Below are 16,780 nucleotides of genomic sequence, written 5' to 3'. Positions count from 1 at the left end.
GAATTATGCTTGGTTAGTTTACCAAAGTTCTTGGGTCTCATGATAGCTTTGTTTTTTTGAGATGAAGTCTTGCTCTGTTGCCCAGGCTAGAGTACAGTGGCACAATCTTGGCTCACTGCAACCTCTGCCTCCCAGGCCCAAGGGATTCTTGTGCCTCAGCCTCCCGAGTAGCTGGCATTACAGGCATGCACCACCATGCTCGGCTAATTTTTTGTATTTTTTTGTAGGGATGGGGTTTCACTGTGTTGGCCAGGCTAATCTCAAACTCCTGACCCCAAGCAGTCTGCCCGTCTTGGCCTCCCGAAGTGCTGGGATTACAGGCGTGAGCCACTGCATCTGACTTGGTCATCATACTTTAAAAACAGTATGAGTTGATGTCTAATTCTTCCTTTGAGCCAGAATTAATATTTTAAATTAAAAAAATAAAGTAATAATGAAGATAAAACTTAAGCATTATATTCACTTAGGATACTCAATCTTCTAAATAACTTGTGCTAATTATTTAGAAATGTTTATATTTTATGTTAAAAGTGATTGTTAAGAGTCAAATTGCTTGTGTATTGTTTGGCTCATTGCATTCTCTTTCAGAGGATCAGTAACTTAATAAGTATAGAATATGCAAAACCATTTGTAAATCACTTATTTTAAAATTGCTTATAATTTTTGGTTTGGAGAATCAGATGCCATTTAGATCACCAAAAAGCCAACACAGCCATTTCCACCCTAACTTCATAGTAAGAAAACTGTCCCTTTTAGATTAAATGTTAGTAAAGTAATCCCACAGAAGGATATCATGGTACTGGTGTTTCTCTTTTATTATTTCAAAAGGTTTAATTGTAGACTCTACCTGAATATGTTTTCTCATATCAACCGTAGAGGAATTCCCTTGAAACTATGGTGTTTGGAATTGGTATTCTTTGCCATATTCATCTGCATATTCTACATTTATTCAGTAAAGATTTGAAATCTCACTCTGTGTTGTATGTTGCTGGGTGAATAAAACTGACATGGTTCTTGCCTCCGTTGGAATTCTGTAATTCTATGCAGTAGAGGGACAATTTAAAAAAGTAAACTTTTTTCTATTTATAAGGAATGAAAAGGCCAGGTACAGTGGCTCATGCCTATAATCCCATAATTTTGGGAGGCCGAGGCAGGTGGATCACCTGAGGTCAGGAGTTGGAGACCAGCCTGGCCAACATGGCAAAACCCTGTCTCTACTAAAAATACAAAAATTAGCTGGTCATGGTGGCACACGCCTGTAATCCCAGCTACTCAGGAGGCTGAGGCAGGAGAATTGCTTGTACCCAAGAAGCGGAGGTTGCAGTGAGCCGAGATTGCACCATTGCACTCCAGTCGGGGCAACAACAGCATAACTCCGTCTCAAAAAAAAAAAAAAGCTACAGCTCCCAGTGTGAGCGACGCAGAAGACGGGTGATTTCTGCATTTCCATCTGAGGTACTGGGTTCATCTCACTAGGGAGTGCCAGACAGTGGGCGCAGGTCAGTGGGTGCAGCACACCGTGCGCGAGCCGAAGCAGGGCAAGGCATTGCCTCACTTGGGAAGCACAAGGGGTCAGGGAGTTGCCTTTCCTAGTCAAAAAAAGGGGTGACAGACGGCACCTGGAAAATCGGGTCACTGCCACCTGAATACTGCCCTTTTCCAACGGGCTTAAAAAACAGCGCACCTGGCTCAGAAGGTCCTACGCCCACGGAGTCTCCCTGATTGCTAGCACAGCAGTCTGAGCTCAAACTGCAGGGCCTCAGCGAGGCTGGGGGAGGGGCGCCCACCATTGCCCAGGCTTGCTTAGGTAAACAAAGCAGCCAGGAAGCTCCACTGGGTGGAGCCCACCACAGCTCAAGGAGGCCTGCCTGCCTCTGTAGGCTCCACCTCTGGGGGCAGGGCACAGACAAACAAAAAGACAGCAGTAACCTCTGCAGACTTAAATGTCCCTGTCTGACAGCTTTGAAGAGAGCATTGGTTCTCCCAGCACGCAGCTGGAGATCTGAGAACGGGCAGACTGCCTCCTCAAGTGGGTCCCTGACACCTGACCCCCGAGCAGCCTAAATGGGAGGCACCCCCCAGTAGGGGCAGACTGACACCTCACACGGCCGGGTACTCCTCTGACACAAAACTTCCAGAGGAATGATCAGACAGCAGCATTTGCGGTTCACAAAAAACCGCTGTTCTGCAGACACCGCTGTTGATACCCAGGCAAACAGGGTCTGGAGTGGACCTCTAGCAAACTCCAACAGACCTGCAGCTGAGGGTCCTGTCTGTTAGAAGGAAAACTAACAGAAAGGACATCCACACCAAAAACCCATCTGTACATCACCATCATCAGAGACCAAAAGTAGATAAAACCACAAAGATGGGGAAAAAACAGAGCAGAAAAACTGGAAACTCTAAAAAGCAGAGCGCCTCTCCTCCTCCAAAGGAATGCAGCTCGTCACCAGCAACGGAACAAAGCTGGACGCAGAATGACTTTGACGAGTTCAGAGAAGAAGGCTTCAGACGATCAAACTACTCCGAGCTACAGGAGGAAATTCAAACCAAAGGCAAAGAAGTTGAAAACTTTGAAAAAAATTTAGGCGAATGTATAACTAGAATAACCAATACAGAGAAGTGCTTAAAGGAGCTGATGGAGCTGAAAGCCAAGGCTCGAGAACTACGTGAAGAATGCAGAAGCCTCAGGAGCCGATGCGATCAAATGGAAGAAAGGGTATCAGCGATGGAAGATGAAATGAATGAAATGAAGCGAGAAGGGAAGTTTAGAGAAAAAAGAATAAAAAGAGACAAACAAAGCCTCCAAGAAATATGGGACTCCAAGAAATCAGGTACGTCTGATTGATGTACCTGAAAGTGACGAGGAGAATAGAACCAAGTTGGAAAACACTCTGCAGGATATTATCCAGGAGAACTTCCCCAATCTAGCAAGGCAGGCCAACATTCAGATTCAGGAAATACAGAGAACGCCACAAAGATACTCCTCGAGAAGAGCAACTCCAAGACACGTAATTGTCAGATTCACCAAAGTTGAAGTGAAGGAAAAAATGTTAAGGCAGCCAGAGAGAAAGGTCAGGTTACCCACAAAGGGAAGCCCATCAGACTAACAGCAGACCTCTCGGCAGAAACCCTACAAGCCAGAAGAGAGTGGGGGCCAATATTCAACATTCTTAAAGAAAAGAATTTTCAACCCAGAATTTCATATCCTGCCAAACTAAGCTTCATAAGTGAAGGAGAAATAAAATACTTTACAGACAAGCAAATGCTGAGAGATTTTGTCACCACCAGGCCTGCCCTAAAAGAGCTCCTGAAGGAAGCACTAAACATGGAAAGGCACAACCGGTACCAGCCACTGCAAAATCATGCCAAAATGTAAAGACCATCGAGACTAGGAAGAAACTGCATCAACTAACGAGCAAAATAACCAGCTAACATCATAATGACAGGATCAAATTCACACATAACAATATTAACTTTAAATGTAAATGGACTAAATGCTCCAATTAAAAGACACAGACTGGCAAATTGGATAAAGAGTCAAGACCCATCAGTGTGCTGTATTCAGGAAACCCATCTCACGTGCAGAGACACACATAGGCTCAAAATAAAAGGATGGAGGAAGATCTACCAAGCAAATGGAAAACAAAAAAAGGCAGGGGATGCAACCCTAGTCTCTGATAAAACAGACTTTAAACCAACAAAGATCAAAAGAGACAAAGAAGGCCATTACATAATGGTAAAGGGATCAATTCAACAAGAAGAGCTAACTGTCCTAAATATATATGCACCCAATACAGGAGCACCCAGATTCATAAAGCAAGTCCTGAGTGACCTACAAAGAGACTTAGACTCCCACACATTAATAATGAGAGACTTTAACACCCCACTGTCAACATTAGACAGATCAACGAGACAAAGTTAACAAGGATAGCCAGGAATTGAACTCAACTCTGCACCAAGCGGACCTAATAAACATCTACAGAACTCTCCACCCCAAACCAACAGAATATACATTTTTTTCAGCACCACACCACACCACACCTATTCCAAAATTGACCACATAGTTGGAAGTAAATGTAAAAGAACAGAAATTATAACAAAATGTCTCTCAGACCACAGTGCAATCAAACTAGAACTCAGGATTAAGAAACTCACTCAAAACCACTCAACTACATGGAAACTGAACAACCTGCTCCTGAATGACTACTGGGTACATAACGAAATGAAGGCAGAAATAAAGATGTTCTTTGAAACCAAGGAGAACAAAGACACAACATACCAGAATCTCTGGGACACATTCAAAGCAGTGCGTAGAGGGAAATTTATAGCACTAACTGCCCACAAGAGAAACCAGGAAAGATCCAAAATTGACACCCTAACATCACAATTAAAAGAACTAGAAAAGCAAGAGCAAACACATTCAAAAGCTAGCAGAAGGCAAGAAATAACTAAAATCAGAGCAGAACTGAAGGAAATAGAGACCAAAAAAACCCTTCAAAAAATTAATGAATCCAGGAGCTGGTTTTTTGAAAGGATCAACAAAATTGATAGACCACTAGCAAGACTAATAAAGAAAAAAAGAGAGAAGAATCAAATAGACGCAATAAAAAATGATAAAGGGGATATCACCATCAATCCCACAGAAATACAAACTACCATCAGAGAATACTACAAACACCTCTATGCAAATAAACTAGAAAATCTAGAAGAAATGGATAAATTCCGCGACACATACACTCTCCCAAGTCTAAAGCAGGAAGAAGTTGAATCTCTCAATAGACCAATAACAGGAGCTGAAATTGTGGCAATAATCAATGGCTTACCAACCAGAAAGAGTCCAGGACCAGAAGGATTCACAGCCGAATTCTGCCGGAGGTACAAGGAGGAACTGGTACCATTCCTTCTGAAACTATTCCAATCAATAGAAAAAGAGAGAATCCTCCCTAACTCATTTTATGAGGCCAGCATCATCCTCATACCAAAGCCGGGCAGAGACACAACCGAAAAAGAGAATTTTAGACCATTATCCTTGATGAACATTGATGCAAAAATCCTCAATAAAATACTGGCCGACCGAATCCACCAGCACATCAAAAAGCTTATCCACCATGATCAAGTGGGCTTCATCCCTGGGATGCAAGGCTGGTTCAATATACGCAAATCAATAAATGTAATCCAGCATATAAACAGAACCAAAGACAAAAACCACGTGATTATCTCAACAGATGCAGAAAAGGCCTTTGACAAAATTCAACAACAACCCTTCATGCTAAAAACTCTCAATAAATTAGGTATTGATGGGACGTATCTCAAAATAATAAGAGCTGTCTATGACATACCCACAGCCAATATCATACTGAATGGGAAAAAACTGGAAGCATTCCCTTTGAAAACTGGCACAAGACAGGGATGCCCTCTCTCACCACTCCTATTCAACATAGTGTTGGAAGTTCTGGCCAGGTCGATTAGGCAGGAGAAGGAAATAAAGGGTATTCAATTAGGAAAAGAGGAAGTCAAATTGTCCCTGTTTGCAGATGACATGATTGTATATCTAGAAAACCCCATTGTCTCAGCCCAAAATCTCCTTAAGCTGATAAGCAACTTCAGCAAGTCTCAGGATATAAAATCAATGTACAAAAATGACAAGCATTCTTATACACCAATAACAGACAAACAGAGAGCCAAATCATGAGTGAACTCCCATTCACAATTGCTTCAAAGGGAATAGAATACCTAGGAATACAACTTACAAGGGACATGAAGGACCTCTTCAAGGAGAACTACAAACCACTGCTCAAGGAAATAAAAGAGGATACAAACAAATGGAAGAACATTCCATGCTCATGGGTAGGAAGAATCAATATTGTGAAAATGGCCATACTGCCCAAGGTAATTTATAGATTCAATGCCATCCCCATCAAGCAACCACTGACTTTCTTCACAGAATTGGAAAAAACTACTTTAAAGTTCATATGGAACCAAAAAAGAGCACTCATGGCCAAGTCAATCCTAAGCCAAAAGAACAAAGCTGGAGGCATCACGCTACCTGACTTCAAACTATACTACAAGGCTACAGTAACCAAAACAGCATGGTACTGGTACCAAAACAGAGATATAGATCAATGGAACAGAACAGAGTCCTCAGAAATAACGTCGCATATCTACAACTATCTGATCTTTGACAAACCTGAGAAAAACAAGCAATGGGGAAAGGATTCCCTATTTAATAAATGGTGCTGGGAAAACTGGCTTGCCATATGTAGAAAGCTGAAACTGCATCCCTTCCTTACACCTTATACAAAAATCAGTTCAAGATGGATTAAAGACTTAAATGTTAGACCTAAAACCATAAAAACCCTAGAAGAAAACCTAGGCAATACCATTCAGGACATAGGCATGGTCAAGGACTTCATGTCTGAAACACCAAAAGCAATGGCAACAAAAGCCAAAATTGACAAATGGGATCTAATTAAACCAAAGAGCTTCTGCACAGCGAAAGAAACTACCATCAGAGCGAACAGGCAACCTACAAAATGGGAGAAAATTTTCGCAACCTACTCATCTGACAAAGGGCTAATATCCAGAATCTACAATGAACTCAAACAAATTTACAAGAAGAAAACAACCCCATCAAAAAGTGGGCGAAGGACATGAACAGACACTTCTCAAAAGAAGACATTTATGCAGCCAAAAGACACATGAAAAAATGCTCACCATGACTGGCCATCAGAGAAATGCAAATCAAAACCACAATGAGATACCATCTCACACCAGTTAGAATGGCGATCATTAAAAAGTCAGGAAACAACAGGTGCTGGAGAGGATGTGGAGAAATAGGAACACTTTTACACTGTTGGTGGGACTGTAAACTAGTTCAACCATTGTGGAAGTCAGTGTGGCAATTCCTCAGGGATCTAGAACTAGAAATACCATTTGACCCAGCCATCCCATTACTGGGTATATACCCAAAGGACTATAAATCATGCTGCTATAAAGACACATGCACATGTATGTTTATTGTGGCACTCTTCACAATAGCAGAGACTTGGAACCAACCCAAATGTCCAACAATGATAGACTGGATTAAGAAAATGTGGCACATATACACCATGGAATACTATGCAGCCATAAAAAATGATGAGTTCATGTCCTTTGTAGGGACACGGATGAAATTGGAAATCATCATTCTCAGTAAACTATCGCAAGAACAAAAAACCAAACACTGCATATTCTCACTCATAGGTGAGAATTGAACAGTGAGAACACATGGACACAGGAAGGGGAACATCACACTCTGGGGACTGTTGTGGGGTGGGGGGAGTGGGGAGGGATAGCATTGGGAGATATACCTAATGCCAGATGATGAGTTAGTGGGTGCAGCGCACCAGCATGGCACATGTATACATATGTAACTAACCTGCACATTGTGCACATGTACCCTAAAAGTTAAAGTATAATAATAATAATAATAATAATAAAAGAAAAATTATAAGAAAAAAGAAAGAAAATAGGGAATGAAAAAATGATGAAGTAATAGAAAATAATAGGGAAACAATATCAGTTGTCTGGAGAGATGCATTGAAACAGAACTGAAGGATGGGAAGGAACCAGCCATATAGGGATTGGTTTCAGTCAGAGGTTGGGAAGGAGGCATGATGCTCTAAGAAAATAACTGGTGTGGCGTGTTTGAGGAACTGAAAAGATGTTAGTGGCTAAGGCATAGTATGGTATGCAAGAGGGAGAGGGCCAAACTGTTGTCGGACATAGAGGCAGAGGCCAGATTATGAAACTCCTCCCTCATCATGTTGCAAAAAAACTCTATTTTAAGTTCATTGATATCTCTTGAGTATCACACATGTAGGCATGTGAATGATGTGTTCATGGGCATGAGGTGTATACAGACTATTAAGCTGATCATTCAAAGTGTGTTGGGGCAGTTTAGCATCAGAAAGACTCTTTGCGGTGGATTTAGACATGTAACTTTTAGAAATAATGAGTTCAAAATGACGCAAAAATCCCTTATTGATCATCATTGCTGGTTGGTAGGGCACCTGCTTGTGACTGTGAAAATTTATATATTTATATAGAAAAGATATGTGTATGAACTATCTTCCAGGTTACCAAATAGTTACAGAAAGTTCTTCTTTGTAAAAGTTATTCTTTGTAGAAAGTTCTTATATTGGTTAAATAATATGGTGTCTGGGATATACTCTAAAATACTCCAGGAAAATAAAGTGGCAGAGGATATCAAAATAAGACTTGGCAGAATGTTTTCATTACTAAAGCTTGAAATAGGAAATTCACTGTATTATTCCCTCTGCTTTTATGTAGGTTTGCCATAATTTTTTAAAGAAGTATTTTATGAACAGTGGGATTATTTTTTTAAGAGACCAGAACCCACTTCCCACTAAGGAAATTCCTCAAGGTGCAGTTCTAGGCTAAGATGTAAGGTACATGTTTTTGTGCCACAGTCTCAGCACTAAATTTGCCCTAGACCTTCCAGTTACTACAGCACTACTGTGGACATTGATTTGGAACTTGTTAATTAAGATTTTGTAGCAATTCAGAGGGAGTTTATGTTTTAGTTTATAATATTGTTAGTAGTATAATGATCATCGGTCATACGTGTATATATATCAAATGGTATAGATTTACAGTGTTGTACTATACGTCACATATATAATTTTAAATTCTCTAGAAGCCATATTAAAAAGGAAAAAAGGAACAGTGAGATTAAGTTTAATAATAGATATTATTGAACCCAGTATCCAAAATATTTCTACATGTAAACAATGTTAAAAATGATTAATGAGCTATTTTACATTCTTTTTTTAAAAATACAAAGTCTTCACAATTCAGAAGACAGCAAATCTCAATTAGGACTAGCTACATTGCAAGTACTCTGGAGCCACACACATGGCTGGTGGCTACCGTTTTGGACAGCACAGGTATAGAAAGAGCTGATGATCATAAAATCTTGTATCCTATGCATCCTTAACTCTATTCCATCCTTCAGAGGCAACCCTTGTTTTAACTGTTAATTTTTAGTTACTCTATTGTTGCCTCCACTTTTAAAAGTTACATTATTATGACTATGTAAATATTGTTCAGGCAAATATTGTACTAGGCAAACTTGTGTGCTAGAATTACATTTCCTTCTCTATACGGGTCTAATGTCATGACTCTTACTTAGGCCACCAGTTAGTGCTCCAAACATCAGGCTCAAATAAATCTTCCTTACTCTGTTATTCTTAAAATCACGTGAAGTGTTATTCCAATTGTTACTAAGATTCTTTCTTGTTGTTAATTTTTCTGGAGTTTTTAATTGCCACCTTTTTTTTTTTTTCTTTCCCTATGTATCTTAATCACATCTTCTTCCTCCTGTACCAGTGACTAGTAAACTGTGCAGGCCTCCTGTAAATCTGCCATCCTGAGTCTTCCTTAGTTACTCTCTTGGATTATATCCATTATTTATTGGATTCCATGTCTTTCTCTCTCTTATAAATTCCTTAGAAAAAATGTGTAGAAAGATAACTTGGAGCCCTTCCATGTCCGAAAATGTCTTCATTTTGCGTTCACATTTGATTGAGGTTTTCTGGGGATAACAGGGTAGAAACAAGGCTAGAATATACTAGAGGTGAAGGGATTGGGAAATAGTCTAGAAATAATAGGAGCCAGTCTGTCTCATTTAGCCCCAGAAACACTTTGGACTCAGAGTCAGTTAGAACAAAAGAGTGAGAAGTCCAGCAACTCTCCCTGTTTGGGAGTCCTGTCTCCCAAACAGGGAGAGTGGCAAATAAAAAGGACGGAACAGAATGGAAAAGGAAAGGAAGCCACAGCCTAGAATGTACCAGATTTTCAACCCAAACTTTGAAAGCTTTGTTTCCTTGTCAACAGGCATGAAAAGATGCACTACAAAGTTAGATAACAATGGAAATGAATTAAATGTTGGTATATTGGCTTTTGGTAGTTGCTGGCACACTAGGACCTAATGCTGGCCTCTGGGAACCAAAAGGCTGATAATTGGCTCTGCACCTGCACATTTATCTATTTTGATTTTAATTCAACAATTTTTACTTATTTATTTATTTTGTAGAGATGGGTTCTTGCTGTGTTGACCAGGCTGGTCTCAAACTCCTGAGCTTAAGCTACTCTCCTGCCACAGCCTCCCAAAGTACTGGGATTACAGGCCTGAGTCACCATGCTCGGCCCAACATCCACATGTTTAAAGCAAAACCTGTGGACCCATGACGTTGCTTTGCCCTATCCCAGTTATAGTTACCATCAAGTCCCACTCGGAGAAGAGACTTGATGGTAAAACAGTTCTATTTTTGTAATAGTAGAAGAAATTCCAGCTAGCAACATAATCCTCTTTCTTAAATGTAATTGTACAACTAACAATCATCACACATATGAGGGTAGCCAGCAACGTGAGAGACAAAATTCAAGATTAAGTTCCAAAATCAACCTGGAGGACAATTTAGTAAAGAGACTAGACCTCTTTTATAAAATTATAATTACTATGTAGCAGAAAGGAGCCAGGACAAGAATGAATAAACAGATTACAAATATTGTTGCTGAAATAAAAATGTTCAATAGGAGGACTAAAGTCCAAAAAGAAAACTTCCCAAATACAAAAAGAGATAGAAGACATAGAGAACCAATTCAGACTATTAGGAATCTAGAAAGAAGTAAATGGAGAAGGAAATGCTATCATGTGGAAGAGAATTTCCTAGGGATGAATAAAATTCATTGAATGCCCAGCAACAGTGACTGACAAAATCCTCACTAAGATAGTTCATAGTAATACTGTATCATATCAAGGAGAGGGAGAAAGAATGTCAGTGATTTTAGAGGGCCAAAGAACCATATTTTCAGTGCAGCCTTTAGCACATGGGGAGACACACATACACAAAGCTATCATTTGCTTAGCTTTGTGATGGCAGTATTAGCAGTTTAGGTAGAAAATTTGGTGTATTCTGGACTGTGACTTTCTCCCCTTTGCATCCTGATTATATTCAGGAAATTTGTTAAAATCACTATGAGGGATTTTCTCATCCTCAGTCTTTTCCTATTCTCTATAAATCTTTAATAAATCTCACACTCTCAAGAGGTCAGAGCATTTGAAATAAAAATCTTAACAGTATTGAATATTGGTATATTTCAGCCATACAATCAGGAACAAATTTAATAGGAAAGGAAATAGGTACATTATATGTGTTTCTGTATATTTATGTTTATGTTTTTATTTACATGTATATACTGAATATATATTTGTTAGTGCTTAGAGATCACATACTGTGTTTTTATTAACTATAAAAATGTTATTTTATGAAACATTAAAGAAAAATATTGCAAATTAACTCATGACCTTATAAAGTACGTCTGGATTTCAGAGATGTTAAATGTGAAAAAATATCTTATAATTCATTAAATATGCTTAGCAATATATGATACTATGCAGTATATTCCATTGTTTTCTTGAATAGAGGCTTCAGTTTTCTAAATCATTTTCCACTTATAAAGATTAAAAATTAGTTCCGTTAAAAATATGTATCTTCTATTTGGAGATAGTTCAGGGAACTATTAGAAAATATTTAGATATATCTGATTTTTAAAATCTGTAGCTATATATGTCAAGGTGCTCACTGTGTTCATCTCTACATGAATGAGATTATGAATATTAAATATGTTTTATTTTGCTTGTCTTTGTTACTTTTCTGTAATAAGCATTATAATTTCTGTTCTTAAAAAGTTCATTTAAGGAAAAGGGGGTGAAAAGCAAAAATCTGCAGAATTTGGGTCTGAGATAATACCATTTCAAAGCACTGTGATACAAATTACTTATATACAGTGTGGGTGTGTTAACTACTTCTGTTTGGGGGCTTGTTTTGCATACATGTGAAGGAAATGATTGTATATAAGGATTTAATTAAATCTGTTTATACCAAGAATTATATTTAAGAGAATACGGTTTCATTGGATATTTAAGCATCCAGGTGTGATGAGGGAGTTCAGGGAAGGGAAACCTTTGGTACATAAAACTTTTTTTTCTTTCCCCTTTGACCAGGATTATAACCAAAACAGATGTGTGAGAGGTGACAGAGAGAAGAGGCCATTGGTCTCAATAAGAATGCCCTGCTTTCTGCATCTCTGTTTCAGAAGACCAAGAGGGTGACTTACCAGACTGAGTATTTCTGGGGACAATACAAGTACCTGGGCATGAATTTCCATTTCGATTCAGACGGGACTGGAAACAACCATTCAATTTTATGAATCTTACTGGACATTATGGATTTACTGGAATCATTCCAGACATTATGCCCTTTGGTTGTCACTACCTTGCAAATGTGTAAGAGGAAAATGTGCTAATGTGGCAGTGACTGTAAAACTGGCACATGGCATTTATTAATCCTGAAGAAAAGTATATGTACTATTTTTCAGTATAAATACAATGAACATGTCAGAACTATTTCTTGAAAACCTTTTTATTACTTTTGTGTGAATTTATTTAACAAAGATGTTTTGTCTTTTGTGCAAGGGAGGTTCTAGAGGCTAGATATTTAATTGTAAATATGTGAGGAAACTCAATGCAGAATTCAGGATAAAAATTTTAAAAGCACAGGTATTTGGGAATTGAAATGTTAAGATACCCAGAACAACATTAAATCGATGAGTGAACTTGTGACAGTGGTAGCATTTCAAATTTCAAAAGACTTCTCCTGTATATATGTATATATATATATATATATATATACATATATAAATAAAATATTCAGCAGTACCAAGTTTTATAACTATTGTTTGTTTGACTTTATTAATACTAGAATATGTAGTCTCAGCCTTAATTTTACATTTACATTATTTTGTAATTTTTTATTACTATTTTTAAGCAGTTAAAGAGAACATACATTCTCACATTAATGTACTTTCTGGTAGAAAGTTGCTGCAAAAACATTTGAAATGTATATTTACCTAATGTATGTCATATATATGTCTGTGTAAATTCAAGACTGTTGATCTGTGAAGTTATTTTGTAAGGACATACATTTGGTAAGTTTGTGTCCCAGGAAATGTATGTGTTTTTAAACCCTTTCTAAATATGCAGGCCGTTAATAAATAAGATTGTTTCTTCCCTACTGAATAGATAAGTGTTTTTCTTTTTTAAAATTGGAAGCTTTGTAAAAGTTATCGGTTAAAAAACTATGATGATGTTAACCTATCAATCATCTTTATAATTGGAAATTATTTAAACTGTTGTTTGTTACAGAAGAAACAAAATGGTAATTATAGAATTAGCTGTGGGGAAGATTGGCTCCCATAGTACTACAGGTTGAGTATCCCTTATTCAAAATGGTTGGGACCTGAAGTGTTTTGGATTTTGTTTTTTTGTGGGGTTTTTTTAATTATTATTTTGGAATATTTGCATTATATATATTTACCAATTTAGCATCCCTAATCCAAAAATCTTTCATTAGAAATTGGAAATGCTTCAATGAGCATTTCCCTTATGTGTCATATCTGCGCTCAAATGTCTTGAATTTTGGAACATTTCTTGTTTCTGATTTTTAGATTAGGGATACTTACCCCGTACCAATATTTGGAGTCCTTAGACATTAGATTATATGAAAATGATTGATAGGTAAGAAAGGTTAAAGAGAAATGACTTTTTAGGAGCTAGACTTGACTTGAAAGTATAATTAATATGTGGAACTAGTTTGCTTTTATAATTCATTGTATCAAGAAGGAGTCATGTTTTAAATCCAAGGCATTGAGACTATCTAGAAGCAAAAAAATTGGTTTTAAAAATTCTTTTTATTAGAAGTGTGTTTAAAAACATGTCTTTTTTTTTCCCTTGAGCGACAGTGGCCTCACTACATTGCCCAGGCTAGTCTTGAACTCCTGGGTTCAGGCAGTCTTTCTGCCTTGGCCTCCCAAGTAGCAGGGATTACAGGCATGTACCAACATGCCAATTTTTATTGCTTAAAATGGTGAATTCTATGGATATTATCTAGCACTAAGCCCATATCTGTACATTTTTGTTCATTTTATAATACTGGAAAGAATGTTCTATCAGTAAAATAAGGTTTTAAGTATGAATATCCATTTTTGTGGAGTTTTTTTCTACCCTGTAAAAATTAACTTTGTGGTTCCCAGTAATTACAGTAAAAAGTTTTTCTATATTTTCACAGTTGGATTTATCTAAGGATATTTCTCAGCATATTAAGGAATCCTTTTCTACATTTGAGCAAATACTGAGGTTCATATTGTACCAAATAATAATAAATTGCTTTTGTGTTTAATATGTAACATGTAAGAACAATTGAAATTTTCTTCTAAGATTTAATACTAGTCTTTTAGTATAAAGGAATGTAACTGGAGAAGAAAATTAATGCTACAGCCATTTAATCCTGTGTTAAGTGTTACATAATCTGAAATTTGTCACAATGTTACAATCAGTAAGTTTTTTTTTTCTGGTTTCTTCTTCCAAAGGAAAATAATAGCCTACTTGTATTTTGAAGTAACTGAAATAAAACTCTCTCCAAGCCTTTTTGCACATTATGTTCATCAGTTTTCATGTGTACATTTGGCCAGGCCTATGGTAAAAAATAGGCTCAATTTACTTAACATTTTTATAGAGTTTTTGGTATAAGATTCTTTATAGAGACTAAAATTTGTTGCATATATAACATTCAGATTATTTTAAGTGAAACTGGCTCCTATTGTTAAATATTAGTGCTAAAAAAAGTTCAGTCTTCTAAACTGTCTATACTTTGGCTCTATGACTTGCTTACTTTATAGTCATTATGAAATTGATGGGGTTAATTCCATTGTATTTTTAGTATAGAATTTTCAAATAATACGTTTTAGTAAAAAAATTGAATGTTTAATTTTCATACTGTGAAACTGGTGAAAAATATTAAAAGCAACCATTTAAAACCTCTGGAAATGGTCCTGAGGACAAATGGAAGAAACATCTATTCGAGAACATTTACAAAAATTCAGTAAGGAAGATGAGAATCTGTGGTAGTTTGAACCAAGACTGACTACTCATTTCCACCTCCAAGCTCAGCAAGCAGACTAATGCAGCCAAAAACGCTGGGTTCCTTATCCCACCATCTCCCAGCCAGAAGTTTTTTTCCTGAAAGGAGTGAGACTGTAGTGATTCTTGTCCTGCCTTCCTTCAACTAAGTCCTGGGTCAGTGTGGCCAAGAGGTGAGAGCCGTCTTCTCCCCACCAGGCCACAAAACCTTGAACACATGTGCTGAGATTGCCGGGGCCTTGATAACCCTCTGGCTCGTGAAGTAGGGTTCTACCCCAGGAAAAGCAAGCCAAGAGGACCTCAGGCTACTGCCCACTTCCATTGCACTCAGCTTCTAGAGCTAGAATGCCAACTCAAGCTTGCCATTGTCCCCACCTCTAGCTCCAGATACCCTGGCTCAGAGATTTTTGCCTTCAAAGGAGGTAGGATGAAAATGAAACAGGTAGCTCCCAATCTCTTTCCAAAGGAACTGACTTTTAAAAAAGAGCATGAGAAGTTTACACTAGAGAGCTCTTTGAAAAACAGTAGAAATTATGCTGTTGAAGGCTGTTGTGATACTTGGGTTCTTCTTAGTTTAAAAGAATTTTAAAAAGAGACACACAGCAAAAGAAGTGCAACATAGAGTAATTTATTATAAAGGAGAAAGAATATTTTGAAAGTTAAGTGCAGGATAGACAGTACACCCTGAGAGAAAGGATTCAGGGCAGGCTGCTCTTAAGGGTGGGACTGCAAAGACTACACTAGTGTAAACAATGGACCAGTAAGCCAGCAATTAGTGGAGTTGAGCAACAGGGTATATGGTCAGAGGAAAAAGTGCATGAGAGTACCCAGGATTTCTGGGGCATACCCAGAATTTCTGGGGCATACCAACAGCTGTGCCTCCCTGAGGAAGAACTTGAGAAACAACGCTGTTGGGATTAGGGAAGGATAGACTTCGCTAAAACAATCCATCCAGTCATTAAGCTTAAGCAAATAATAACCAAACCAGAGGGAGGTGAACTAGTAGAGTAACTAAAGTATGTTCTTTAAAATGTCCAGTTTCCAACAAAAATGTATGAGGCATGCAAAGAATCAGTGTGACTCATACACTGGAAATAAAGCAGGCAGCAAAAACTGCCTGTGAGAGTGATCAGATGTCAGATTTAACCAAAAATTAAAGTACCCATTATAAATAAATATATTCACAGAATTAAGCAAAAGCTTGATTAAAGAAGTAAACATTATGACAGTGTCTCATCAAATAAAGAATATCTCCTAAGCAAACTAACAAGAACAGAAAACCAAATACTGCATGTTCTCACTTATAAGGGGGTGTTAAAACATTGAGCACACATGGACATAAACATGGGAACAATAGACACTGTGGACTGCTGGGGTGAGGAAGTGGGAGTGGGTTGAAAAACTACCTACTGGATACTGTGCTCGCTACCTGGGTGCAATATACCCATGTAACAAACCCACACATGTGTACCCCCTATATCTAAAATAAAAGTTGAAATTATATGTGTGTATATATATAATTGATGTATATATATCAATAAAGAGAAAAATGTTTAAAGAACCATGTGGCAATTCTGGAGTTGGAAAGTGCAATAACTGAAATTTTAAAATTCACCAGGGGGCTTAACAGTAGGTTTGAACTGGCAGAAGAGAGAATTGGTGAATTTGAAGACAGATTGATAGAGATCATGTAAAAACTGAACAGAGAGGAAAGGCAATGAAGAAAATAGAGCC

General features: G+C 37.7%; 1 protein-coding gene across 3 annotated transcripts in view; it reads left to right on the top strand.

The window, feature by feature from the left end:
* SMCHD1 (structural maintenance of chromosomes flexible hinge domain containing 1) overlaps positions 1 to 14,560 on the top strand; it is a 164,814-nt gene extending 150,254 nt beyond the window's left edge. For 2 of the 3 annotated variants that reach the window (XM_063716988.1, XM_063716987.1), the window contains exon 48: positions 228 to 4,055. In XM_063716988.1, the coding sequence (XP_063573058.1) occupies positions 228 to 258 (31 nt within the window). In that variant the 3' untranslated portion in view covers positions 259 to 4,055. Of the gene's footprint in view, positions 1 to 227; positions 4,056 to 12,073 lie in introns of those variants that run through there. The other variant, XM_002828085.5, reaches the window with a different exon arrangement.
* The last annotated feature ends 2,220 nt before the right edge of the window (positions 14,561 to 16,780 follow it).

Source organism: Pongo abelii, chromosome 17 (assembly GCF_028885655.2).
Source record: "Pongo abelii isolate AG06213 chromosome 17, NHGRI_mPonAbe1-v2.0_pri, whole genome shotgun sequence".
NCBI classification, from domain to species: domain Eukaryota; kingdom Metazoa; phylum Chordata; class Mammalia; order Primates; family Hominidae; genus Pongo; species Pongo abelii.
Note: the sequence above shows the minus strand (reverse complement) of the source record. Positions and strands in the feature narration are given on the sequence as shown.